General features: G+C 39.1%; 3 protein-coding genes across 10 annotated transcripts; all 3 read right to left on the bottom strand.

Moving 5' to 3' along the window:
• Positions 1-45: 45 nt before the first annotated feature.
• Positions 46-14028, bottom strand: LOC117460808 (tubulin polymerization-promoting protein). Of its 4 annotated transcripts, none has more exons than XM_034102386.2 (5): positions 13899-14028; positions 7447-7582; positions 6543-6878; positions 2882-3035; positions 46-2115 (listed from the first exon to the last, which is right to left on the bottom strand). In XM_034102386.2, exons 2-5 carry the CDS (start codon positions 7509-7511, stop codon positions 1921-1923), a joined length of 750 nt encoding a protein of 249 aa, XP_033958277.1. In that variant the 5' UTR covers positions 7512-7582; positions 13899-14028; the 3' UTR covers positions 46-1920. The 4 variants fall into 4 exon arrangements, with proteins under 4 accessions (XP_033958277.1, XP_033958275.1, XP_033958276.1 ...); XM_034102384.2 differs by having other exon boundaries at positions 7447-7527; positions 13899-14027; XM_034102385.2 differs by lacking the exon at positions 13899-14028 and adding an exon at positions 8358-8542 and having other exon boundaries at positions 7447-7527.
• A 1125-nt stretch (positions 14029-15153) lies between these two features.
• On the bottom strand, positions 15154-20303 carry zdhhc11 (zinc finger DHHC-type containing 11). Of its 4 annotated transcripts, none has more exons than XM_034101972.2 (11): positions 20206-20303; positions 18797-19015; positions 18175-18353; positions 17675-17776; positions 17444-17568; positions 17186-17341; positions 16986-17098; positions 16849-16898; positions 16700-16763; positions 16461-16539; positions 15154-16219 (listed from the first exon to the last, which is right to left on the bottom strand). In XM_034101972.2, the coding sequence occupies exons 2-11, from the start codon at positions 19013-19015 to the stop codon at positions 16086-16088; spliced, it is 1221 nt and encodes a 406-aa protein (XP_033957863.1). In that variant the 5' UTR covers positions 20206-20303; the 3' UTR covers positions 15154-16085. The 4 variants fall into 4 exon arrangements, with proteins under 4 accessions (XP_033957863.1, XP_033957862.1, XP_033957865.1 ...); XM_034101971.1 differs by lacking the exon at positions 20206-20303 and adding an exon at positions 19946-20199; XM_034101973.2 differs by lacking the exons at positions 16461-16539; positions 20206-20303 and adding an exon at positions 19946-20199 and having other exon boundaries at positions 16126-16219.
• A 461-nt stretch (positions 20304-20764) lies between these two features.
• Positions 20765-27246, bottom strand: brd9 (bromodomain containing 9). 2 transcript variants are annotated; one of them, XM_034101969.2, is made up of 17 exons: positions 27105-27246; positions 25961-26181; positions 25737-25874; positions 25508-25652; positions 25316-25373; positions 24389-24533; positions 24151-24261; positions 23456-23640; positions 23163-23295; positions 22773-22848; positions 22574-22669; positions 22329-22461; positions 22120-22231; positions 21939-21995; positions 21749-21854; positions 21230-21400; positions 20765-21068 (listed from the first exon to the last, which is right to left on the bottom strand). In XM_034101969.2, exons 1-17 carry the CDS (start codon positions 27151-27153, stop codon positions 20968-20970), a joined length of 2037 nt encoding a protein of 678 aa, XP_033957860.1. In that variant the 5' UTR covers positions 27154-27246; the 3' UTR covers positions 20765-20967. The 2 variants fall into 2 exon arrangements, with proteins under 2 accessions (XP_033957860.1, XP_071061965.1); XM_071205864.1 differs by having other exon boundaries at positions 23456-23598.
• Positions 27247-27278: the final 32 nt, after the last annotated feature.

Raw genomic sequence — 27278 nt, 5'->3', positions numbered from 1 at the left:
GTTTCACGTACTCCTGAAAAAAAGCCATACAAATATAAAACAGTGTTTTGACTGACACCCTGAAACATGCTCAGCAGAGGTTCTGGGGTTGGTTTTTATTTTAATGCACTACAAATCATGAACACACATTAAGAGGTCTAAAGAACAAGAACACACTGCATGCACTAGGGCACAATAGTACATTAAAAGTTATTTGCAAAATACAAAAGACATTAAAGGTGCACAGTATTTGGCATAAAGCACAGAAAACAGGTCAAGCTACTGTAGCAGACACAACTAACACAGTAATAGCTGCTAGTTTTAATGCATGATTCTTCATTAGCTGAGGCTACAGGTAGTGTGTGACCAAAACACTCACTATGTTGGACACATATTCTACAAAAGTATGTCACCTGTTTGCTATTTTCCCTTTCATCTCATATATCACATAAGGATACAACAGTAAAACCCTGCTTTTGTTTTCAGTTAATTTTGTGCCTTGGATGACAGTACCGCACATAATGGGTACTCCTAATCTTTACCAACAGACAAATATATTAACGTTGGAGTGTAGCTGACTTTGTATGTACAAGTTGATACATATTGATTTCAAAGCAATACAATATTTGATCATAATCACACAATTTCACATCACTTAGTATTTTTTAGCAGTAAAATATTGAAGTCTGTCCTCACAGCAATAAGATATGACAAACTCCTGCTCGTCTATATGCTTCTGAATCAAATGCAATATACATAAACATGCACAAAGTAAAGCAATACAGAAAACAACAACATTATGTAGTTGTGTCATAAATTAAGCCATGTGGCTAAAACTTTTAGAATACACAATCTTACCACAAATATATTAGAACTAATGTATAGAAATCTAAAGAGGAAATAAAATGTTAAAAATACAATCTTGTACAACTGAGCTCATGTAATGTGGTAAGAGCTTCTTAAACTGAATTCACTCATTTCAAATTCAAAATACATGTTGGCGAAAGAGGAAATATTATCTTAGATTACTTTAGATTTTTTTATTGTAATGTTATAATCAGGCATATTTAAAAAGGTTTACATGGAAGGAGTTTATATGTTTAACATATTCACAAAAGTAAGAGGATATGGCAAAAGTCCAAAATGTTCAGTCGAACAGTTAACTACTTTTTATCTAAGCAAAAAAACTAGTTTTCAAAATTCTTAAGATATTTTCTTGGTTTGAGCTGAAGGCAAATAATACAAATAACAGTGTGAGCTTCTAAAATAAAAAAAATGAACAGCAGGTTATTTTTAAGACTTAATAACAGTTGACAAGTGGGGATGGCAGACTGACAATTAACACATAGATGGAACAATTTAAGTTTTCAAAAGAATTCAACATTGATAATATCTCTGTCAAAAGTGTGCCAATTCCCATTGAAACGATGCACAACAAATACAAAATGCATTTCTTCAGCTAAATAGGGGAATAGAAAAATCTCCATTTAAAAAGTGCAATGTTGTTAATTCGTTCAACTGTTGTCCCACTTTTCTTTTGTTTTTCTTGGCTTGTTGTTCACTGTGCTCAATAAATATTATAAGGCCCTATCATGAAACAAATCTTTAATATTCATAGCGTAAGTTTCTCTTGTTTGTTCTCTTCAGTGTTTGGCAGTAACTTGCGATCAGACAGGAATGTACCAGCTGGTGATGACATTGTAAAAATAGATGTAAACAGTTTTCCAGTTCTCACACTTCTCAAAGAGAGGAACTCAAAAACGACTCTTCTACACGCACACAGACACACGCACACACACACACAAAATAGATGGCTGGGGAAATCCTATATAATATGAAATCCTATTCTTTTGTGCTTTCCTTGAGTACTCTTTTAATAGAAAATTATCCTAGTAGTTGTCCAAATGTTTATTTCCTTACCCGCCCTCACATGGGTTTGCCCTAAGCAAGTTTATTCAATTTCTTTTCGTACGTTCCTCGATGTTTATACCCTGAGACGTATCCAGAAGTGTCAACCACGTCCACTCGTCCAGCCTTACCCTTCCCGCGGCCAGTGTCGTCAAAACGCTCCTTGTGTGACCCTGTGAACTTGGTTGGGTCCGTCAGACGGCTCACTGTCGGGGAAGCCACGGCCCTCTGTGAGGAAGTCAAGAAAACATTTAAGGTTATCCCAAGACTCCTGGATTAAAAAGTCTAATATTGACCCATTTAAAGGTCTCCTATTATAAAAAATGTAGGCATATATTATAGGTCTCAGATATATAAAAAACATGTCTATGAAGTGTTTTGCTCAAAATACCAAACAGATCACGCATTCTAGCCATGCCTCATACCCCTCTATTTCAACCCTGTTAGTAAATTGCTGATTCTGGGTCTGTAGCTTTAAATGCTGCTGGCCACGCCCCACGCCCCTTTGGAACATGCATGAGCTCTGTGAAGTGAAAGGTTTCCACCCAGATTCTCAGCTAAATGCTGCCGTGATTAAAAGACATTATGTTCCAAACCCACATCAAGGATTATTCTTGAAACAGTATGGAGCTCAAATGCTTTTTGTCTTGCGGGCTTACCGCAAGGTGAGTACCTTCTTATATCTGGCTTTTTTAAACATACTCTCTCCAGTACAGCGTTAGCTCTGAGTGTTAGCAATGCTTGCTAATGTAAAAACAGACCATATTACTTCCAAAACACATTGAGCATTGTTACTGATACAGCAACGTTTCTGACGGCAGCAAATCTGGTTCAGCTTTGTTGTACCCCCGCTTTTAGAGATATTGGTCAAAACTAAAAGAGAAAGGGTCGTATTTTCGGACATATTGTGAGTCTCCTGACACACCGGAGACATATATTTATGTATAAAATACATCATTTCTTTTTTGCACAATAGGGGACCTTTAAGTCTTACTGTGACTCCTGCAATGACAGGCGTCTTTCCCTCAATCAGCTTGAAGACCTCGGCCTCGGCCTCCTCTCCAGTCTTTTCTTTGTATTTCTTTCTTGCCAGCTCAGCAAGTGCAGCCCTGAACTCGTCGTATGTGATGGTGCGACAGGATTTCTTCCTGTAATAAGGGCGAAAAAGGAGCTTAAGTATGGGATAACACTTGTAAAAACTACAGTTTCTAGGGACAGAAAAGTCATATTTTTATCAGCTTTTCTCCAGCCTCTCAGTAAAGTTTGAAAGCTTAAAAGTAGACAGCAGTGTACACAGAGCCATGTGTGATCACTTCAACATGGCAGATGTAAGACAGCATGGAGATGGTATCCTGCTGAGATAAACAGTGGGAAAACTTTCACTGGTTTGTTGTTGTCGCTCTGTACTCAACTGTTGTCTGAGCAACCGCACACATTTACACACACGTGTCAGCTGTATCGTGACTCTCTTCATATCATGGATCATATTGTCCAGTTGTACACTTCAGCTGCAGTTAGGATCCAGCACCCTGATGTTTTTTATTCCAGCTCTGGACATTTCAACCTGCTGAATCCCTGTATTCATTAATAAAATAAAATGTTGTAACTACTGACAGTACTGTACCACAGATCATCATCATAAATCACTCTCCTTCAGAGAGTGCTCCAGTTGTTTAACTGGCCCTTTGCCCGTTTTACTTCCATGTAAAAAGTGCATAGTAACACAAACACAAACAGCCATTGCCGTGGTAATAAATCACCTAAACAACAGTCCATAAAACCCGCAGTCCTGCTGGGCAACCTGCTGTCATGGCAACAAGCTACAGTAAACAGGGATGTTTGGGTTTATTATTAATTTGACTCATCTAGTGAGCGGTTTTGTTTGGGCGATCCATCAGTGTTGAACATTTGAGAGCCCCATTCTGCGCCTGTTCCATGCTGTCGATTGTCAGAGAGGGGAACTGGACTTCCAGCTGCCGCTTCTGTCCGAGAAAGATAACTGTCATCTGCACATCTCCCCACACTGAGCTATTACATTCCCCCAAGCACATACATTATTAAACTGTGTAAATAAACAGTAAATCACAATCTGAGGCGGCTGTGATAAGGTAAGGAACGACAAAGGTTATAGGGCGGGTGGAGCTTTATTTTATTTCTGCTTACTGTACGGTTACCTGCTGTTTATTTACATAGTTCAACCATCTGCAGTACATGATCCATATGGATCTGCCACAGTAGTTGGCTGAATCTGTGTCATGCTAATACGCTCCTGCACCGCCTAGGATCATGTTCAGTGATGAGGAAATACAACGAAAGCCTAGAAAAAGAAGCCACCATAATACCATGTGTGCAGTTAATTAGTCAACACCAGATTATTTTCTCATCCATAGTTAAAGATGTGGCGTTCTGGCTCAAAGCAGAGTAACAACACAGCAGAGACTCAATGTGGAGCAGCAGACTTCCACACCCACAACAGATACAGATTCATTCGGCCGAACTGTGATCAGCCAGTGCTAATTAGGATGTTTACATTTTCGTGTGCAAGCAAAGAGCTTTGACACTGATTAAAGGCAAAGTGGAGATCTGCATCTGTGGCATGGCAGCACTCCCCGGCTCAGTCATGCTTGGAGTCAGAAAAGACATGAACACGAGCCCTTCCCCCAGTCTGTACCTCTGGCTCACCACAAGCTTTGTCGGAAAATATACTGTAATATCTTCCTCGACACGGCTGTGGTTCAGAAAGCAAACTATCTGGGACCCTCAGTAGAACCAATGACTATGTGTTAACATAGTGTGTTGTAATGTGTAAACAACATTACACAGATTCACCACAGATAGCATGTATGACAGGAAACATGTTTTTTCCCCCTAATGTGCTTGCACCATATTTTTAAGCATATTTCTAAATATTTCTCTCCAAAGGAGTGGGATGTAAACAAGCTTAAATCATACTGTCATCTTTAAGTTTACTTGATATTCTTGCCAAGAAATGTTAACGACAGTAAACATTGACAACCATTGCCATGCCAACAGTAAAGGTGTTGACTGGTGTCTGACTCACCACGTGAAAAACCAGTATATTTGTTATGCTTTATAAACACATCTCAAGCTTACTGTAAAAAGGGATGGCTGAAATAATTGAATTGGTTATTATCTTTCAACAGAGAATGTCCATTATTATTTGCTACAAATCATGAAAACATGCAGACTTCAAGAACCTGTTTTTATGGTTTAGTTTGCATTTTCTATTCTGCAGCCAAATCTTATTTAGAAAATCTTTGATAGGGTTGTGACAATCTGGCTTCCTCTTTGAGACAGACGTTTTTCTGTGCTTTTGACTATTTATGATACAAGCTTACAATATTTAGGCTGTTTGTTGTTTTAACTAACTGGTGGTGTGCCAATTGATTTTAAAGTACAATACTTATATTATTTCTGTATTTCTTTCGATGTGATACACAACAAATCTGAAATCCCTCAAATATAGCCATTTCACACATACTCTTCATAACTGTTGAAGTCAGTAAGTCCTAGTTTGATGGAAATACATTTTTAGGACTACACTTCTTGTGTTATAAAAACAGGGATAAACACTTTCTAAAAAATCACATTTAAACCATTTTGGATCACCTCATTATATAAAGTGACTAAGATTTGATAATTGTTACACACCAGCAGATTATGGAAAGTTCACTGATTCAATGTGAGATTCTCATTCCTAAAGAGTGTGTCTTCAAGCCATACTGTTTTATTCTGGTGCTGCCTAGCAGAATAATCTGTATTCATAACATTGAACCAGGAAAAAAATCAAAGCTGCTTTATGTATGAATGAACATTGCGGGAAACAAAATACAAACCTGCATTGTAACAGCCATGTTCTTTCTTACATCAGCTTTATTCTGTGTCCTATGGTATGTGGGCAATAATATGACATTCACAACACTACACTTATCTCTCATAGTGCTATGACCAATAGTCCAAATATACTCTATAGTACTCTTACACAGCAGAAGAAATATTTTTCCTTTTTGGTTAAATAATATTAAGGTTAAAGCGTATTATTAGACTCTACTCCAATTAAATCTGGCAGTAAAGGATGAATAAAGCAGGCCTGAAGAGATACAGGATGAGCCATCCTCTTGCTCTGGCTGCTTCTAATGGACAGCCAAGCCGAGTTAATATAAGAATAGAAGGCAAAACGGCCTACAAAAACGGAAATCAGTCACTACAAAATATGTGCGGTTGGAGTCCCTTGCATTTGCTAATTTGACAAACATTGTTGGCCTAATGTGTGTTGGTGCAGACACTAATAAAACAGTTGACACTTTAATTAGGTGTTATTAATAAGGTCGAAGCCTGCTTGCCAAAGACGATGCCACAGGAGAATGTATCTCAAAACAAAGACAATAGAATAAAAGCATTCCTACAGTGCAGTCCAAAGACTTCTTATGTTCTTGACAACCACAATGCAACCATGCTTGCATCACTTTAGTGACCTTTTGGCATGCTAATCTGAGTGTGTAAGCAGGAAGTTATCTCTTATTAAGAATAAGAATCATGTCGTGGCTTGCCTGCAGGCTCAGATGTTGCCAGATAAATTAAAGGTTCCTTTATACAGGGAACTGTAACTCAAATTTACAGTTTGCCTTTCTTACTTGACTTTGCTGAAGACGATGTCCACATCAGTGAGGGTGATGTTTTTGCCGTCGATCACACCACAGTCCTTGCAGAGCTTGGACCAGTTCTTGCCGTGCAAGTCCTTGCCTGTAGCGCGAGTATCACCGTGGATGGCGAAGCGGCGAAACGACTCCTCTAAAGCGGTCACCTCCACCGGTGTGGACGAGCCCACCCCTCCGTCACTGGTCCCATTAGAGTCAGTAGAAAGCCTTTTGGACATCCGGTCTTTAGACTGTTCACTGTGTGGCCGTAAAGGGGCCGAGCCCAAGTTAGGGTGCTTGGCTGTCTGAACTTTAAAGTCATCTATGTTGTCTCTGAGGGGGGGGGGGAATACAACATCATTCGTAAGAGGTGAGCAGTTTTCAGTTGAGGTGATGTAATGGAAAATGCAGCAACACTTTCCAATGACAGAATACAGATTACAAGAGGTCTGAACATCAAGCAACAGCTTTTTATAATTCCCTACATAGTTACATAAAAAGCTAAGCATTTAATAAAAAGGAACAGATATCTTTTACACTAGAAAGAGAGGAAGAGGAGGAGTTTTTGGCAGAGTTACATCTGATCCAAGCCTCTTCTGCAAGACTTCAAACGTGCAAACCCTTCCACAGAAAGTGTCATTCCTTAAGGTCAAGACACAACTTGCTGTCCCCTCTTTGTTAGGTACTTCTGTGTAACAAGGCAAGATTAGAATCTTAAGAGGTGAGTTTCTGTGAATGCACAGATGTCTTACGTGTTCTGGCAAAGAGGAGAAGGATATAAATAGATCCTTGTGGAATTCAGAAGGGTGGACAAATCAAGAACCAAGAGAGCAGATGGATATTTGTAACCAACACACAAAATGTGAAGTGAAGACTCATAACGTGACTTCTGCACACTTACTTCTGGTCTGCCATGCTTGTGTGGGAATGTGGTTCCTTCTGTGCAGTGCTTGGAATAGCTGACATTTGTTTTCTCTTTGTGCTGTGGAAAAGATGAAAATGGAGGTGAATACAGTGAGAGGATGTGTCTGTACATACTGTACGTGAGTGGAAGGGATTTAAAGAAAAAAATACATTAAAGCACTTGACACGACACAACACAACACAAAGTACAATATCCCACTAGACACTCTTTAATCCTGGTTCAATAAATACACGATTATGTATGAAAGAATGTCCAATCCTGTCACAAACACAACTACATTGAGGGAAACCTTCTAATAATAACTACAGCCTCAAAAGGAACAAGATAAAATGTCCTCCTCCTCCTCCTCATCATTATTAACAAATTACTTCAAGATAACATCCATGTGTAAGTAATTATTTGCTGGGACACATCTTTAAAGGATTATATTTGCACGCTAACAACTTCGCTTCCCTCTCTTGATTAGGATGATTTTATTCAGTCTGACTTCAGGGATTTCTCTCTCAGCACATCGTCATCCTGACAGAGCAGAAGCATCTGAAGGGCTTACAAAAGTCTTTATTCATTAAAGTCAAATTACTGTCATCCAAAACATAAAAAAGTCCCTCTGCTATTTCCATTAAGAAAATGTAATCCTAAACTTGTAGCAAGTGAAGGTGCTCTTCTCACCTTTCAGCAGTTCCCATACTTAGCCCAGCATCCTTAATGCTTGTGTGTAGCAAAGTACACACAAACAAAATCTAAAGAAAACGGTGGTTTTACTGGCTACAGCTCATACAAGATGCAAGCCGTAGATAGATACAGTGTCCCGTGGAGCAAACCGTCTGCTCCAGCTAGCAAAGTTTCAAGCCAGTCCCTCAAGTCTCCAATAAAGAGCTTTCACTCACCCCAAGTATGTACAGCGAAGGGGTGTGTGTCCACGACTCTGTGACCAACAATTACAAATGTGACCTTGCTAAGTACAGTCAACACTTAAATTGGTACAAAAGTTCCAAGCTTGACACGGCTTAAAGCCATTATAATCAAGATGTCGATTCTTAGGAGAAAAAAGGAGAGATGATTAATGTCTATGAATAATGGCATTCAGAGCAATAGACACTGGGACCCCATTGTCTAAAGTGGCTCCTCTGTCTGACCCAGGCCCGTTTCTATACACACACGCATGGGGACATCGCAGAGCACCCCTATTGATGGCAGGGTTTTGTAGTCATATGTCATCGAGGACTCAGGCCAAGACAATCCAGATAGTGGTTGTTGAAGATTTTATGGTTTTTATAAGTTTACATACCACAAACTATTTCTACATACCACTACAAGTTGATCAGTTGTTAATAAAGAAAAAAATAAAATCAGTAAGTTCCACTTAATCGTATGATTATACTTTTAACTACACTTAGAAAATAAATTAAAACATATTTAAAGTAATAAATAAAAAAGTGTCACCTTTTATAACTGTGTCATACAGGCTCAATGTGAGACACCATTGTTGTGTTTGTTATTTAAAGGAACTAATAAAATCATGTCAAAGGCGGAAACTACAATTACTGTATATACTAAGTAATCGTTGATTTATTTTGTATTAATAATTTACTAATTTAGTCAATAAAATGTCAATGTCCAATACCAAAAGGTATTTAATTTAAGGTAATACAAAACATACAAGCAGCAAATTATACACTTTGAGAGGCTAGAACCAGAGAATATCTGATTGATAAACAACCTAAACTATTTTGATCCTTATAATCTGCAATCATTTTTTTGTCTCAAAGGACTTGTAAAATAATGTATCCTTTTTTAAAACAGTTTCACCATCAGCCGAACATCTTCCTGAACAGATTCCTGCATGTTAAGTTCTGTTTGTGGAAATGACTTCATGTCTGCTTCACTTGGGTCACAAAAATCCAATTGCCTTTGTGGATAAAACAAACAAATATTGAATTTAATTAATCTACTTGGCGCTAATTACATCACATTCACTTTAGATCATTGTATTTTCTGTTTTTAAAAAAGTAGTTCAAGTATGATTATATGTTTATGGACGGTTTCTAATTGATATTCAACAGAATTATACTGTACTAAAACATTGTATTCCAATTATAACCTACACACATGGAAACCTCAAGCAGAGTAAAATCTCCTTTGTGTTTAGATGTGATGCCCACACTGAGGTTTCATCATATTACATTTACTTTTATGTGGGATGCACATCCTTCAAATAGAGTAGCCACTTGCTGTGTGTTTTCCTTTGTGCTTCAATGACAGCAGCAAAATCGATGTGAAACAAAGGAATCTTTTCACTCTCCTCCTCCAAATTATAGTGAGTAGTTCCAAGTGTCTAAGTCCTCAGTACAACGAGCCTCCTCAAACCACATCATGTTCAATACATGAGGGAGGTCATTAACACAGTTCAGTGGCCTCAAGTACTCCTCAAACGCAGATGAAATGAAATTCAGTGCTCTGACAGAGCTTTTGTAATGCTATTATGATAAAGTATATAGGCAGTTTGGAGAATAATTTGGTGCAGTGAAGGTCTACTTGGCAAAATTATTATACTGATACAAAAATGAATGAGACATTAAAAAACATCGTTGTAAATTGTTTTCTTCCTGTGCCCCACTTTGCCAGATACAAATGAGAAGCCATTTGGTTAAGAGCAGATCTCCAGAGACAAATCTGTGACTGGATGACAGCATGCTTACATACACTCGCCTTCTGGCAATACACTGCACAGATGAGTGCTTTAACCATAAATTGACCCATTTCGAACAGCATCTATTCATAGCAACAATACGCAGCCATGGCTAGAACATTCTATTCATTCTCCAGGGGGGAGATCAGCAACATGCAGACTTAAACACCAATAAATTACATTTTGAGTTTTAACTGCTAGCCCGACAGATGGTTTTTCACCTACGACATGATGACACTGTTCCCAGCATGATGTGAATATGTACGAGTGTGTGAGGGCAGAGTGTGTAACTGAGGTGTTTTCCCTCGTCACGCCATTGTAGTAAGTGGGCTTTCAGAGATCCCATCTGATTTTTTATCTGGATCACTGTCCTTTCCAGGCAGCTGCTCAGGAATGTGACCGTGTCAGACAATCAAAACATAAAGCAGAGACCATCATTACTACACTCTGGACCCCCCCCCCCCCCCAGTGTGCTTAAAACTGAGCTCCATCTAAAGTACACCATGTCTTCCAGCTTTTTGCTACCTATTCTGGTGACGAGACAGTCGTAAACCATGATTATTGCCCTGAAACTCAATCATTGAGCCAATGAACTGCAACAATGAGTCAATCAATTGATAAGCCGATGAACAGAAAGTAATTGCTAACTATTTAAATCATCAATGTACTTGTAAATCATATGTTAAGCAGAGATGGCAATCATTTGATGGTTCAAGCTGGTGAAATTGGATTATTGTTAAAATATATATATGCTGGTGATCTGAACTGATGGTTAGACAAACGAGATTTGATGACTTCATTCTATGCTTGTAGGCAGTGTTTGATGACCTATAGGTCTCAAGGAAACATTGACCGATGCATGTGGGATTTTTTTTTTTTTAAATAAATGACTATGACCATTTAGGTTCCAATTCACCCAATGCCACAGTGTAGTTTATTAGGACTGCTGACTATTTTCTCAATCAATCACTTGGTCATGTTTGAATAATGTTTATTAAGAAGATGCTGTAGGATATAATCACTTTTTGTAACATTACATCATATATTTAGATTTACAAGATCACTTCAGTAATGTGTTTTTATGATTCAGACATAATTAGTGAGAACTGAAAAGGGACAAACACATTGTTGATTTTGGTCTTTTCTTTGAATTTGTTGATGAATCCCTGTGCTTCAACATGGTCTCAACCTTGTTTCAAGATTGCCCCATCAGACACCAATAGATACACTTAACACAAAAAGTAAGGAAGTCTATGTTTGGTAGATTATGTATTTATTGTAACAATCCTTCTTGGCAATACATCTTATACCGTTGGAAAGCCTGTTTATTGACCTTTCAAATGGTTCGTCGTTTTTTGATGGGTGTAACCCACATACTCAGTTCTGCTGCTCATCCCACAAATGCATGTTCCTTACAAATGTGACACCATTTGAAAGGTAAATAAACAGGCTCCAAGGGTGTACGATGTATTGCCAAGAAGCATTGTGACAACAAATAAATAATCTACCAAACACACATTTCCTTACTTTTTGTGTTAATTGTCTAACCTCTTAACCATTTCCCAGTGTGGCCAGTCCTCCAACCTCACTCCCCCCCTGCCCAAAGACACAAAGAGAGAAGGCATGACATCAGCTTGCTGCAGCTCGACTCTGAGGTCACCACCACGCTGGCTCTGTCGGTCCTCGCCTCCCTAAACCCCTTTAACTGCTCTGTGAGTCAAACATCTTGGCAAGCATTGAGCAGAAGAAAAACAAGATGTTAGCAACAAGCTACAGTGGTTATTGTTGGCAGCAACAGCAGGCCAAATAGAGTTATAAGGCAGTGTAAAGACAGCCGGGGGTCCTTATGCAACCCCACATTTGTGAGGAATACATGATGCCTGAGACAGGAGAAGTGTCCAGGACATGGCTCACATGGAGAGAGAGAGGCAGCAAATGATCTCTGAGTAGTTTAAGATTTTGAGAAGCCAGACTGGGTTGTATAATGTCTTAATTCAACTCATTTGTAAGTCTTTGCAATGCAATGTTAGTGCCATCTGTGTTTCTGTTGCAATGTATTTGATAGCAGCCACAAATGCTAAAAGATAACGCAGTGAAAAACACCATGGCAGCTACTCCCCAATGTAAGGTCAACATGAACAAAAGATTGCCCCACGGTTTTGTGTAGTAAAGAAAATGCTGTCGGACTACAACACTTCATTTCGCCTGAAAGCAACCCCTTTTATTTTCTAACCTGACCTGAGATTGAGTCATCACAAACAAAATAGGGTAAATTACTCTCTGAGGTTAATTGTTTGTGACAGAACCCAAAGGCTCTTAGACCAATGCAATGAAACCTAGAACAGAGAAATCTGGGACAAAGTCAGTGACTGTGTCTTCTTCTCATGCATACTTAATTCAACCAGCACGCAGATCCATAACAACATAACTGAGAAGGAATGAACATATTTCTTTCGTAGGGGTCTTTGCATGGCCTTTACGACTATTCACTCCTCTATGACATTAATGTGCATGGAATCAGCAGGCTAATGAAGTAAGGCCTACATTTCCATGCACAATTATGTAACTATCTACATGTAACCCAGCAGATTGGCATGCAAGCTGTAGCCACAGGCCAGCGTCAATCATTGACTTTATCCAATAACGGTTCTTAATGCAGAAGCCTTCACTGTGGCTGTCATTGATCCCGCGTTTGAAAGATAAACAGAGAGCTCGTGTTTATGTTAGCGGACATTGCTGCAGCTCCAGCTGAAATGAGGGTGTACCGTGTATGAGCGAAACATGTTACATAATGTCAGATCCCCACAGAGTCCACGTGATCAATGTGTTATTGCCAGCCATAATGCATGTCAATACCAAACATGGCAATATAGCTAAATATTTGTTTAAAATCTTTCAATTCTCAATCTGAAACTCGAGGCGTAGCATTCTGCCTAAACGTCTTTGCAGCTTTAAATGTCCCTTATGTTGAAAACTCAGAAGCCTACAGGAAGCAAACGTGCAGAGACATGACAACAAAACATCTCACATTTACATCTCTCTTGTACGGCCACTCCTCGAGTATGGGAATGTCGCTTGGTCCCCCATGTACAAAAAGGATGCTGAGCTCATCGAGAAAATACAGAGAAGGGCAACGAAGCTGGTTCCAGAACTAAAGGACCTACCATATCAAGAACGACTGCAAAGTCTTAAAATCCCGAGTAGCCTATGTATTATAGAAGGGCGAGGGGAGATATGATCGAAGTTTTCAAATATCTCCACAACATCTACAAAACATCATGCCCACTACAACGGGATTATAACACCAGGACACTGCCTCAAATTGAAGAAACAGTACTCAAGACTGGCTATCCGCCGCAACTTTTTCAGCCTGCGTGTGGTTGACTTGTGGAATGATCTGACAGAAAGCGTTGCCACATCCAAGACGGTTAACTGTCTCAAATCCCGCCTCGACCACTACTGGTCAAACATCACCTTCACTTTGGACTATGTGACTGTTGCTAGCATCCATAGTAAATAAAGAATCAGTGTTATACTCATGTATTTATGAGCGACTAAAAGGCCTTAGGCCTATTACAGCCGTATCCTATTGATTGATTGATTGAAAACAACAAACACCTTGTCAGATCTATTTGTGTGGGCTGGCATGCAGTCATCCAATTCTTTATGTGAAAGCATGCATGACCGCAATGAGCCAAAACAGGCAACTTTAAGAAGTGCCAAATCCGTGTTTAATCACCTGGTGTTGATGTAATCCTCCGTCAAATTCACAAAAGCATAATTGCGCGTCGCGGATTCCTGAAGTGTGTTTCCTCCCCGCCGCTGATCTCCGGTCTGCCCGACGGTGCGCTCCCCTCCGAGATGCTGAAGAGAAACCAGCCCGCTGATTGGCTGCCGCGCTCTGCGACGGGCTGTTTTCCTCTCGCCTCGGTGCTGGAGCTGTGATGGTGCCACAGCGGTCAGTGAAGCCAAGCCTTTTGGAGCATCTTTAGGTGATTCAAGAGGCGGTGATGGAACATGTAAACAAATGACCAGGAGTGTTTTATGTGAGGTCGTTGCAGCTTCATTAATAACCAACCAGGATTAACCCTTTCTGTGATCATGAACTATAGTATGAGGACAAGAGAGTCCAAAGGTCACATACAGTAGCAATACAAGTTTTGTTTTAAATATGAGGTCACCTTGTTCCTGGCTCTTGTCCAGGGAAATGATGTCTTAATGTCCTGGTTGAACTTTTGGGGCAGATATGGAAGTGACTCGAGCGACTACACTTTAAATCATGATGAGAAATCTTCTGCTGGAAAATGGATGCTTATCCTACCAATAGCATCGGAACCTTACTCATCTGATGTCCAGTGAACTATGTGTTACATAACAAGTAGATGGTTATACGGACTTTATGTAACCTTACTCATGGTTTGAATTATATTGTTGCCAAGATCTCCAATATACAATATAACCACAGGGGCAAACGTGCATGTCCATAAGCAAAAGGAAGGGCTCAGATCATGATGAAAACAGCTTGGACTGAGTGAAATCATTGCATGACATAATACTGTATAGTCTATTTTAGGCTGCTTCAGTTGCGCCACAGTGTGGTTAAAAGATGCACTTTTTTTTTTAAATATCCCCCTCAAATAATTCCTATTTACACAACTTGTTTTAGTTGTGAAATGAACAAATAGAATAATGGTCCTTTTGTGTTAACTCATACCAATATACTTCACTAAAACAATATCATTTCTTGTTCCTCTTTTTACATTAATGCTGCTGATATTTAGTGGTAAAATATGTTACAGCCTACAGCTGTATTTCAACAAAGAGTTCAAGCAGAGATGTTAGATAATAGAACAACACATATCCTTCCTCATCATTGAATTTCAGCAGAAAAAGCTCAGTTCTGACTTCTTCCAGGTCAATTTTTGTGGCTGCAGCCAGTTAAAAAAATGTTGCTGTTCCCCTCTAGACACATCCATTTGATTATCAGTTGGTGATACACTTTATTTTACTTGCGAACAAATTCATTTAAGGTGGAAATTCTTCCCTAAATTGTAGCCTTGAGCATCGATCGCTCTGGTGATGTTTTTTTACATCTCGCTGAATGGCTGAAAAGGATTTTTTACATCAACGTACAGGGCTCTATTTGGATCTCAATCAAAGGACCCTCTTCAATGCTTTGTTTTACCCACTTTTGATGGGTAAAACAGTGGTTCATACTGTATGTTGCTGACAAATCCATTCAGATACGTACTGTACAGTATTTAGCTCAGAATACAGTGTTAGAAACTGTAAAAACGTGTAGAAGCTGGGACTTTCAAAACATTAAGAGTTTAATTTAATATCTTTACTATTAAATCTAGCAAAAACAGTCTCTAAACACCATCAGTTTTGAGAAATCATTCAATAATAAATACAATTCACAGTGCGCTCCACTACTTCCAGTGAGGCTATTCATTTTGCCATAAAAGGCTTTCTCTTTGGACATCAGATGCAATGATAAGAGGCTGAAAGTTACTGCCAGTACATTTCTTGATCCCATTTGGCTTGGAATATGAACAGTAAACTGTTTGAGAAACATGCCAAAATCTGTCCGTTTATCTGACTCGGTGTAGTGGAATAGGGGCCGACCTGGAAGTGGGGCCGGACTTTGGCTCTCTTTTCAAAAGTCGGTGAGATAAAACAATGCTTTAAATAATTCAAAAGGTTGTCATAAAAAAGTGCAGATAAAAAAAAGGAAAAGAAACACAATGACGGCTTCACAGTTCAGACTGCATACAAAATATCCACTGGAGGACAAAAACATTCCATGAAGTTCAAGACGTCCTCTGTCCAGATCACAATGCTCCATGTGATTGTGTCACAAATGTTTCTTGATAAAATAATAAATCCTCAGAGCAGCTTATCCCGATGCACCGCCATACGGACATCAGGTACTGCTAAGTGTCATAACGGCGCTGCCCAGAGGGTCCTGCACTCCTGGATCTCTGTGAGCAGACGTCACAACGCCGCTCTGAGCCTCTTCAATGTCTGGCATCCTGCTTTTACTGTTGCTCAATTCCACTATTAGACACAGGAATCAAGAGGAGATAAGTATTATTTACAAACAGTTTGGACTAATATTCGTTTGTAATCCATATGCTGACAAAAGTCCTTAAATATGTCTGCAATTGATATGTATAAATACTTTATTTACACTGTAATGCAGTCCAATCATTATGTATTTTGTAATATTTTTGCATCTCTGGCATCTTAAATTAGGCTGATGCAAAAAAAAGTGTAGATATAATTGTCAAACTCTTACTTGCTGCGTTTTTTGTGGGATTTTCTGTGCCATAATGGAAACTGTTCTCTTTATCTGCCGATTTCCTAAAGGTGTCCAACTAGAAAGCAAGCAGGTTTCAATGTAGTATACTTTTATCTTTAGATTTTTCTATATCTTTGTAAAGCACCTTTTTACTTTATGAAAAGTGATAAGTTGTTATTTTTATAACCCATTTGATGCATGTCAAATAATTCAACAGATATAGTAGACACACTTACCTCAGTGCATATGGACACTGAAAATTGGCTTGTGAGTGAGCCTTTATTTTGCAATTTGCAGGTACTGCAGGAAAACCAGAGTGATATTAACTCACCTCCAAATTAGCTTAAATAAGAGAACAACAAGATCTGTAAGGAATGTGTTTTACCCTGAACTCTGTGATAATGCTGGCTCACAGTCAATGGAGGTATCTTGACTCTTTAAAAAGAAGAAGGGAAAACTAAATGTTTTTATACACAAGAGATTAACTAAATGTCACCCAGTGTGAGGCAGGACGCGTCTCACCTGTAGGGTCTTGTTATGGATTTTCACATCTTTTGGATTTCCTGAATCAGATTTTCTGCCTTCTTTTTGGCGCTGCGTCTTTATATAATCATACGTGCTTATGCCTTTAAAAACTGAAAAGCAAAGAAGAGTGAGAATTATTGTCTGAATGAAAGGAAATTAACCTAATTAAAATGTCTGTCTTGAAGATTGGGACTCACAGAGGTAACAGTGAAAGCCCAGCAGATGAGCGAGCAGCAGCAGGCAGGCGATGCTCAGCATGGCCGTCACAAAGGCTAAGATAAGCAGACCAGCTGAACTAGTCTTTATGGGTGCCAAGGGTAAAAACACCAGCCAGGTACTGTTCCCCAGCAGATCTACAGAAAGAAGGAGCAAAGAACAATTACACAGAAACAGCTTTTAACAACAATATGATCAAAGTCGTTTCTAAAACAAAGTTCAATATTATGGTGACTCACTGTGAAACTGTGGGGCAGTCCGGAGGCTGTCTGGATTCAAGTAATGCTGAATACATATAAACGAGATGACAACAACGAGAATGAAGACGCCAAGCGTAGCAGAGCACAGTGCCACAAAGAAGCACCTGAAGGCAACACACAAAACCTGTTGTTAGCTTATACAGCATGTCACGTTTCATTTAGACATCGGCTAAGAAGTCAGAAACAGAAAGTCCCTCCATGTTGTCTTACCAGTAGTTTCTGCCCCCCACACACGTGTTCAGCCATTGACAATGGTGATCAAAGTCCTCCACACACTTGTTGCAAACACCACAGTGTTTAACGTTGGGGCCACTACGGAAATATGGTAAATATCATTAAACACAACTTTTGAATGATTGCAAGAATATAGCTGTCAATTTAAAAGGAAAAATCACATAAACATTTATTTCTAAAGATAATAATTATATTCATTATTGATTAATCTGCTAATTATTTTTGAGATGGATGAATTGTTTGGTTCATAAAATTACAGAGAAAAGTAAAACGTGTCGATTCCCGGTTTCTCAAGGTGATCTTTTTAAATGTCTTGTTTTATCAAAAGGAAAACCCAAAGATGTTCAGTGTAATATGAAAACAGAGAAAAGCAGATTTGATTTGAAGCATATTTGCTGGATGGATTGTCAAAACTGTTGTCCATTGTTTTTTGTTTCACTTGATTAATCGATCAATGGACTGATTAGAATACTTACACCTTGACATCACAAAGATAACAGTGTAGATCCTTGATGACATGCGGTTGCTTAATCCGGTCAAAAAAGGGCATTGGATTTGAGTAGCTCTGTTTGGCCCTCACACTGGCATCTGCTGGGTCTATAGTGACAGCTGCAATATGGGTGAAAAAGTGCAAAACAAAAGCTATGCCAATCACCTGTACACAACAAGAGTCAAGGAAAATAGCAAACATTTTAGAACAATCCTGCAATATGTGATAATGCAGTAGAGAATAGTAGATGGCAGTAAGAGAAACTGCAAACTGGTACACACAAGTGAACCTTTTGTGTGAGAAGTCAGTTCTGAAGAAATCGACTGTTCTTATGACTGAGTAAAATGAACCAGTGTTGACATCACGCTGCATCCAACATGTGACAAAAACACCAATGATGTCTCTTGGGCTTTATAGAGACTACAGAACTATAGATAGTGACATCTGCTGTGACTAAGGCCCATACACACACAACAACATCTTTGTCTTGTCCAGCGGCCCAAACAAAACTGTAGCAGAGACTACATATTCAAATCTGAAAGACCCATTGCTACACACTTAACAGTCAGCTACAACAACACAGTATCGGCTGTGTGTGTTAAGGATACAGAATAGACCACATGGTTCCATGGCGGAGGCAGAAGAGGGATATAGATGCCGAAGCTGACGATCCCGAGGTAGCTGTACACCAGCCAGCCGACTACTTGGAAAGCCTGAGGGGGCCACGACCATCCGTTCATCCTGGGAGGTTTTGAGGGGACCAGTTCATTTGTACTGCTGCCATGTATGGGAGATGTGCGTCTCAGCTTTTTGTTGAAGCAGTTCATCTGGAGAATAAACAGTCAGATTAAAAAAAGCTTCCTCCAAGCACCTTCAAACCTCCGTCCACACATTACACACACTACAAGTCCAGCTCCAGCAGAGTGTGTCTGTATTTGCTGGGGAAATGAGTTAGGAAAATGAGTTGAGTATGATGATAGTGACTGTTCAGCCATTATGGTACAACACTCAGACTAGTGTAGCTAATACACTGGCAACTAATACAACAGCCTTAACATATTTTATTAAAATAAATAATTCAGAGACACAATGATAATATACAACAACAACAAAACTACAGCTTTCTAAACTGAAATTAACAAAAACTCAGATTGTAAACTTTTTGAGGGTATGAGTCATTGCAAAGCTGTTGTTTTACATTTCATTACTTTTACAATAGTCTACCTCATAAACTGACATTGCTGTGTATTGTGTGACAGAGGCAGTACAATATTTGTGCTTTATCCATACTAACAAATGTGACAGTATCAGTGGGTATACATAACAAGGAGCATATTGTGACATATTGCCTACAGAAAAACAGCTGATCAATTGTAAAACAGTGACACAAAGTAGCCTACTGCATGCATTTCCTTAAAATGGCCTTGGAATCACATGGTTTGCTTCTGGCTTGTAGCCTGACACAACTCCATCAAATAGCCTAAAAAAGACTACAGTAGCAACAATGTTTTAAGTCAACCCATCAACTTGTTAGTCTTGTCTTCAGACCCATTGGTTTCGTTGCCTCCGTTTTTCTTAACAACTGCTGGCTTATGTTGGTTGTCTTCTTTAGCTCACCCAGCGTTTTGTGTTTAATTTACAATTCAAATAATTTCAACGGCTCAATTGAGACCACAAAGTAACACCGAAAATACCCTAGCGTTAAGGACAATAGTAGCCTAATGTATGAAGCTTTAATCCATGAACACAATACTTACTTTTGCCGTTGAAAGAAATCGACAATGAGATAAAACCAAAATATTCCTGTTCAGATGCTGACGGAGATTTCCACCGTTTGATATCCCATAATTAGAGTATCCGCCGAGCATGTGCTTCAAAATGTACAATTCACATAATGAAATAAAAGGCCAATAAATAAACCGAAACAATTAAAAGCGTAAAAAGGATAAAAATAATCCGACGTCCTCGGGATTGTGTCACCGAGGGACCTGAATCAGAAATTGAAGAATCAACTCACTCAGCAGGTCGGAGCGGCGCTATGGAAACCGTCCTACTGCGCATGTGCAATACAGCTCTCCTCAAGACACACAGCTCCTTTTTTTGGTGGCCTTTTACTGAGTGGATAACTGCGCATTTATAGGCTACTGCTTGTCAAACTAACCGTATTTGCTGTCCTTTTACATACTTTTAACCCCTGTAGAATATAAACCCCTCAAGAATAGTCAGTGGTTACCATGATAGCATAAGGGAAATGCTATCATAGAGTTGCACGACACTTTTGCTTTTATAAGACCCATTTTTAAATCTTAAACCTCCCATGTAACAATATGCTGAATGTCAACTGCTTGCTTGTCGCTTTTTTTTTTTACTTCCCTTTTGTGTATCAGTAGTGAAAAAAAGCAAATTTTGCTCAGTTAAAACACAGAAGTTTACTTGGCCGGATAATCTTACAACATCCTCTAACTGCAATTGCACTACATTCCGATGAGTTTGATACATGTTGACAGTTCCCACAGCATATTTGTTGCATAATGCAGCTGATAACAGTTTCTATTTGGCTTATTTAACCACACGCATTTATAAATACAGGTGCAAGATTTTATTTTTCAGTTGTTTCACAAATACAAAAACATACAATGACACTACAAACATCCTGTACAATCATATTCAGTCTCTAAAAAGGTCAGAGGCTCCTGCAGTCTCTGCAGTGTTTAAATCAGTCCAAGACTGAGTACCCAGTGCTGTTAGCACCAGGATAACAAAATGGCAGTGTGTGTGGTCAGCTGTTAGATGTGCTCTCTGGCTCCGGAGATTGCAGAAACTCGTAGGGGTCTGGAACCATTTCAGACTGGTCCCCAACGCCCAGGTGTGATGGGCTCCCTGTGTAGAGAGAAAATATGGCTCTAATGTTGTGGCACTGGTGTAACTAGTTGATATTTACCCAGAAACTGAGCAACACAGAATTACGGAACATTATCATACTAATGACACTAATGTGATTTTAAAATTCAGGGATCCTAGTTTTGTCCTATGGCAGATACCTAGATGATGCTGGTCCCTCTCTGAGGCATTAGAGAGGGAGGACAGGTTGGACGATGGTCTGGAGCCGACTCTATCCACCTGAGCGTCCTGGAACTCCTGCAGGAGTTTGTCTGCTTCATCAAATTGCTGCTGGCCATCCTCGTTACAGGGCTCCTTTTTAACTGTTTTACCTGATGGAAAAAAGGAAAGATCATTTGAATAAAAAATGCCACCAGCATATATAGCAGAAAAAGAGGAGCAGAGGATTATATCCAACAAGTCTGTAAGGCAAGTAGCAATCAAGTAGTTTGAATTCAGTGTGTTTCATAATGTAGTAAAATCTCTTAAAACAATTATTGTGAATATACAGCTCCACACATTATCTTGTTATGCCTACTGTGAAAAATAGCATTATCCCATTAACGCAAGTTATGCACTTTCATAATCTTCACCTTCTCATTTCCATTTCTTAATGAGGTAAATGGATTATTGGAGTACATGTTAATGTAGCCACTGACAGTGTTGATGGGGAAAATCACCTAATGAGTTCAGCATGGATATTTCCAGAGACATATCTGGGTAGTTCTTCATTGACATGAAGTCCAGGACTGAGCTACTGTCTCCCAGGCCGCTGCCGTCTGCCATCTGGACAGAAATACACAGCTTCAATCAGACAAATACAGGCAAAGATTTGAATTCACCATCACTGTTTTATAAACTACAGCATACCTGCATGTCACAGATGTTGGATTTGGTTTCATCGGGTTTAAGCATGATATTTCGTTTCTGAAATGTAAAATGAGCATCAAACACATGATAGGCCAGAGAGCAGAGTGTGCTATAATTGGTCAAGAATACCCTGGAGAATGGTAGCAATGTAATTCTGCACATCAAGTATAAAGTTAGATACCTGTCGGATTTGATTGACAGCTTTAGTGTGATCGTCTGCAGTCATCTTGTCCAGAAGCGTGTCGACCCAATGCTTCGTGACACCGCTGCAGCCCTTGACAAACTCCTGTATGCTGAGGGAGAAAGTGAACATGTTGAGAACTGGAACGCAAAGAATGGGGACACATTCATTTCAATTTAAGTGTAACCTATGATAGAAAAATCCCTTACCTGAGAGCACATTGTACTCCTGTGTCATCGCCATAGGCTGAATAAAGCATGTCCACCTCATCAGGTTGCAGGTCTGGATAGATGGAGTTATTCTGAAGGGTCTGGACGTTGTAGGCACTGCTCAGAAAAGTCACTATACAGAACAAGAGAAAGGCAACATCTGTTATAGGTCAGACTTTGTTGCAATTTCTAGCAAATGTTATTAATTTGGTTTGAATAATGGTAATTAGAGCCTGTTGCCATACCTTTGTGTCTCCTGTCATCTTTGAAACCCAAAGTTGTTAATCCCGGCAGAAGCTTATTTGACAAAGAGCTCAGGTCCACTTTATGAGTGTCCACTTCTGCAAGAAAAAAAGGATAATCATACTAATGCAGCTCCAATCATGTGTGAACATAGGGCTTTGAAATCTGTATAAAAGATAAATGATCACGATGATGACAAACCTTCTACCTCAGGTTCAAGCTGATTTACAACCGTATAAAGAAGAGAACTGTCTGCTTCTTTACGCAGATAGCCCATCTGAAAACACAGAAGATAATTTGTCAATAAAAACAGAAGAAGCCTGAAACATATATTCAATGTTCTGCGTATTTTGTTTGTCTTCTACTGCTGATATTTGTACCTTTATTGTTTTTTTGTTTTTTTATTCTCATTCATGTGCAATGTCTTGTCTATGCTGCTGTGTCCGAAGCACATCCCAACATTGGGATCAATACAGTATATCTCATCTTATCTCATCCAAATCCTAACCACCAATTTGTCAGTTATTCTCATAAAATATAGCTAGAAATGGTATGTATACATAGAAACAATAGACACATTAAAAGGAAAACCTTGGAGTTGGGCATGTATCTGTTGAGCCGATCCCGAGCTTCATCAGCTGAATGCTCAACGAGTGCCAGGACGTGCTCCTCTGCTGTACTGTCAGTTAAGCTGCAAGCGTTCCCCTCTGGTTCAAACAGGTAACTGGAACAACACAAATAACAGCGTTACAGCAATATTATACTGACAGGGTGCTAAATCAGAGGCACATCAAATAAGCAGGACTTTCCTCCATGCTCTTTTTGACTACATTTATTATATTATTTCATAAATGTGCACAAAAGTCACATTTAATCTAGATTACCTGACTTCCTTCATGTCCTTGACTGGTTGTTTCTTGGACTTCTTCGCTGATTCCACTGGGCTGGGGATTATCTCTGGAGGAGGTAAATCATCTTCAAGATCTTCATCTCCCAAAATGGCTGCCTGCTGGGTGTAGTCCATTTCCTGCATAAAGGACATGCTGCGTTTCAGAGCCAGAAGCCGCTCCTGTACAAAGGGCAGAGGATAATAGGGCACCACTTATTGTGACTGGCTGCTTTACTGTAAATGTATGGATAATGTATGGATGTAGGGATGGTTTTGATGATTAGAGTGAGTTTTTAAAGGGGAGATCCACCCTCAAATAATATTGTTGACATTACAATAAGATCGTATCATCAAGACTTGAGTTTTATGTATGTGTAGGGCTGATTATGCTCTGCTGCTGGGCAGTGGAAAATGTCATAGTACTTTGAATACATTCCATCATACACTGTAAATGCAGCAGTGCCACGCTTACACTCCAGGTGACATCATTACTGCTGTCTGTCTGTCTGCCTGACGTATATTTCAAATGTATTAACATTCAAATATTAAACTAAAATGTACAATTTATGGAAATATATTTTAAGGCAGATATGTAGTGATACATTTCTTGTAAAAAAAAATACTTGAAAAGGAAGTGAAGTACAGCTAACATGGACTAAGCTGGTTTCATCGTCCCTTTGACCACATTACCTTGCTCATCATCTTGAATCCTGTGTGGAGCAGCTTCTTGGCAGCCTTGTAATAGACGGTCTCTGGTCGATTGTACACCATGGCGTTGTCACACATCAGTTTGAAGTCCCCCTGAAGGCAAAACATTGTTCGAACAGGTATTAAGACAAATTTGTTTTGCTGGCACTTTCTTACACAGTATAATACAAATACATATTCAACATCCCAACTTTCTCCTTGTGTTGAAAACTCTCCTCACCTTAAATTCTGTAACTGTGTTGTAATCGTTGTTCATAATCTTGTCCTTCATGGTGCTGAAGTCCATAGGATGTTTGATGATCATTGAGTAGCCGGGAGCGATTGCATCTGTTACTGGAAATGAGAAGAATCCATGGGGGTCTTTCCTGAAAGGACAAGTAGTGCATAACATTATTCAATACAGCACCAAGCGTGTTGGGATCATGTTAGCGCACGTTATCTTTCAGGTCAATACGATCAATATAAATGGATCTTGCTGTGTTGTGATTCGAAGAACCAGACCACATTGTACTGTGGACTTAACGTTTGCTCTGACGTTGTCCTAGTGTTGATAACAACATCTGGCTTAAAAAAATCAGAAGTCACACACAACATTTCTATCAAAACATGACTGACACTACCCTCCAGATTATAAATACAGAAATAGAATATAGGCAAAATATACTACCTGTAAATGCAGCAATGTTTATTTCCCCCAACAATATTTTGTTGCGAAAACCACAACATGCAAACTTTGCTCTTCTTAGATTCTTACTGGGGTTAGAGGGAAGTCATTTTAATCTGCTTTCAGGACATTTAATGTACATTTGTAAATTTGACATTCTAAATATACAAAGTTGACATTTGGTTTCACGTTTCGGGCAGTATGATTGGGCTCATTCATTACCAGTGTAATATGCAAATAAATGTATGATATGTTTGTGCTAGATGGTTTAAGAACAACACAAATCCATATGAAGCTTAAGGAACATGTATCATTCTGCCTTGCCCTTAACCCTTAGTCTTTATGCTTCTGGATCTTTAAAATATTGAACAACGGTGTCTAGTTATAGCTCTTGAGAAGCAGCATTGTGGCAATGAGGATGAAGGACAGAATGTTGACAATACATGTGGATGCTGCAATTAGAGTGAAATCAGTGTATCTCACCTCTGCAGCTGCCTCAGAAAGTGCTCCAGCAGTTGTTGACGAGGAGTGGATTCATTCTCTGCATTTGGAAAACATATGGAAATACAGGTATTTACGAATACATCTACAAGTAAATAATCGCAAAAAGGAGAACTAATGTTTGCTTCTTAAATCTTTTAGGTATTGTTCTGATAGAGAGGTAGGCATTCTCACCTTGTTGTGTCCTGCATGCTCGGACCGGCCTGTCTCCCAGCGGATCTCCTTCCATCTTCCCATCGGGGTCAAACTCATCCATTTCGTCCTCTAGCTCAAACTCTCTATCTCTCTCTCGCTCTTTCTTCTTTTTCTTCTCCTCTGGCTAATGAGATACAGTCATGTTGTGAGGGAGGGAATCATTAAGAAGCTTTTGGGTATATTTAGCGGGCTACGTTATTTTACTCACCTCTAGTCCAATACTTATGCTTATGCTACTTTTTGGCAATGTGAAAGGTTCAACAGCCACACCGACGTTGCTGGGAGCAGTAGAAGCTGCAGCCTCTGATTCGTTCTGCTCTCGCTCTCTCTTCTTCCTTTTTTCCTCCTTTGGTATAGGATCAAAACCAGTTTTTAACTTACAAAGGCACCAAACACAGATGCAAATGGTATAATGTTCTTTTGTAAACTAACCTTCCGCCGTCTTCTCTCATCATCATCGGCATATTTGTCTTTATCCTTTTCAGATTTTTTCTTCTTCTTCTTTTTTTTGTCTTTGTGCCGTTCCCGGTCATGGTCTGATCTGTCGTCGTAGTAGCTGGAGTCATGGCCTGAACCAGAGAGCTCCGTCACCTCACTTCCTCCAACTTTGAGCACAAGCTTCAGGGGCTTCTCAAGAGCCTTGTCTTCACAGTCTAAAGCCAAAATAAACAACATTGAAGGCAGGAGTAGAGATAACAATTCATGATGCAAGGTGAAAAGTTGTGGAAGGAGTACGTGAACATTAAGTACAATGTTTATTAATATGATAGGAATCTTGCAAGTTTTCTCTGCTATTGCTTTAAACGCTAAATATGTGGTGTATTGTAAAACAGGTAGCTATAATACACTTTTGTAGAAAACCTTCCACTGTATGTTGAATGATTGGGTTTGATGGAATTTTACTGTGTTGTTTTAGTGTAGTGTAGAAGATGACTCTTGTGCTTTTGCTCAACTGTTTGTGTTGCAATTATTAACAACAATTTTAAAATCACAATGCAAAAGAAAGGAGATAGATACAACTGTCTCAACAATGTTTTCATCAGCTATAACCGCATAATATGTTTATAAATACAACTACACAACCCTGACTTCACATGAAAATAATATTTTGCCTTTCTCTTAATTTAATTTAACTGTGCAATACTCTGGTTAACTCTGGCTATGGGCTATTAATCCCATTTCTTCCCATTCTCCTTATTATTATTATTATGTATACGGTTGTATATTATAGAATACATATTTTAAGGTATTGCATTATAATGTATCTTACAATGTAAAACAACTGTAATTACAATGTATATGTATGTATGAATGTTCTCCTGTTTAGGAAAATATTTGATTCCCCCCGTGATACATAAACAAACACGAACAATATTGATTACTATCCGATTTACTTGGACTTTTAGCAGGACACCATAACAGAGATGTGTGGGATGTGCACCCTGTTGGTTGATAAGAACATACATTCATAACAAAAACAATGCAAATCTGATGTCACTTGAGCTAGCTAGGCTAGCTAACGAAAAGCTAGCTAAAACAAAAGCAGTAACTATTATTTGAATATGCATTCGGGTACCATCAACTGTTCTCCACTCCGGCTTATGTTTCTTGTGTTTTTTCCCCATCTCTCCGTGTTTTATATCCGAAGATTTGACTTTATTCCAATTATATTGCAAGTTGCTAGCTTTACTGTAGCTCTGCAGCAAAAAAGCTAGCGGCGGAAGTGATACAGAAATCAAATGAAGCACTT

This window comes from Pseudochaenichthys georgianus, chromosome 16 (genome assembly GCF_902827115.2).
Source record: "Pseudochaenichthys georgianus chromosome 16, fPseGeo1.2, whole genome shotgun sequence".
In the NCBI taxonomy this organism is placed as follows: domain Eukaryota; kingdom Metazoa; phylum Chordata; class Actinopteri; order Perciformes; family Channichthyidae; genus Pseudochaenichthys; species Pseudochaenichthys georgianus.
The sequence above is the reverse complement of the archived record's forward strand: the minus strand, read 5'-3'. Positions and strand labels throughout refer to the sequence as shown.

Bases quoted from the DNA above. Each gene is read 5' to 3' on its own strand.
- LOC117460808 (XM_034102383.2), bottom strand. The intron at 3,036-6,542 runs GTAAGAAAGGCA...CCCTTATTACAG, and splicing joins ATCGTCTTCAGCAAAGTCAA to GAAGAAATCCTGTCGCACCA. The intron at 2,116-2,881 runs GTAAGACTTAAA...ACTTCCTCACAG, and splicing joins CTGTCATTGCAGGAGTCACA to AGGGCCGTGGCTTCCCCGAC.
- zdhhc11 (XM_034101971.1), bottom strand. From the start codon at position 20,056: ATGCTCGGCGGATACTCTAATTATGGGATATCAAACGGTGGAAATCTC. The intron at 19,016-19,945 runs GTAAGTATTGTG...TTTATTCTCCAG, and splicing joins GATTTCTTTCAACGGCAAAA to ATGAACTGCTTCAACAAAAA. The intron at 17,777-18,174 runs GTAAGTATTCTA...ATATTTCCGTAG, and splicing joins TATCTTTGTGATGTCAAGGT to TGGCCCCAACGTTAAACACT.
- brd9 (XM_034101969.2), bottom strand. From the start codon at position 27,153: ATGGGGAAAAAACACAAGAAACATAAGCCGGAGTGGAGAACAGTTGAT. The intron at 25,875-25,960 runs GTTAGTTTACAA...CCTATACCAAAG, and splicing joins ATGAGAGAAGACGGCGGAAG to GAGGAAAAAAGGAAGAAGAG. The intron at 22,670-22,772 runs GTTTGTCATCAT...TTTTTCTTGCAG, and splicing joins GCTTGAACCTGAGGTAGAAG to AAGTGGACACTCATAAAGTG.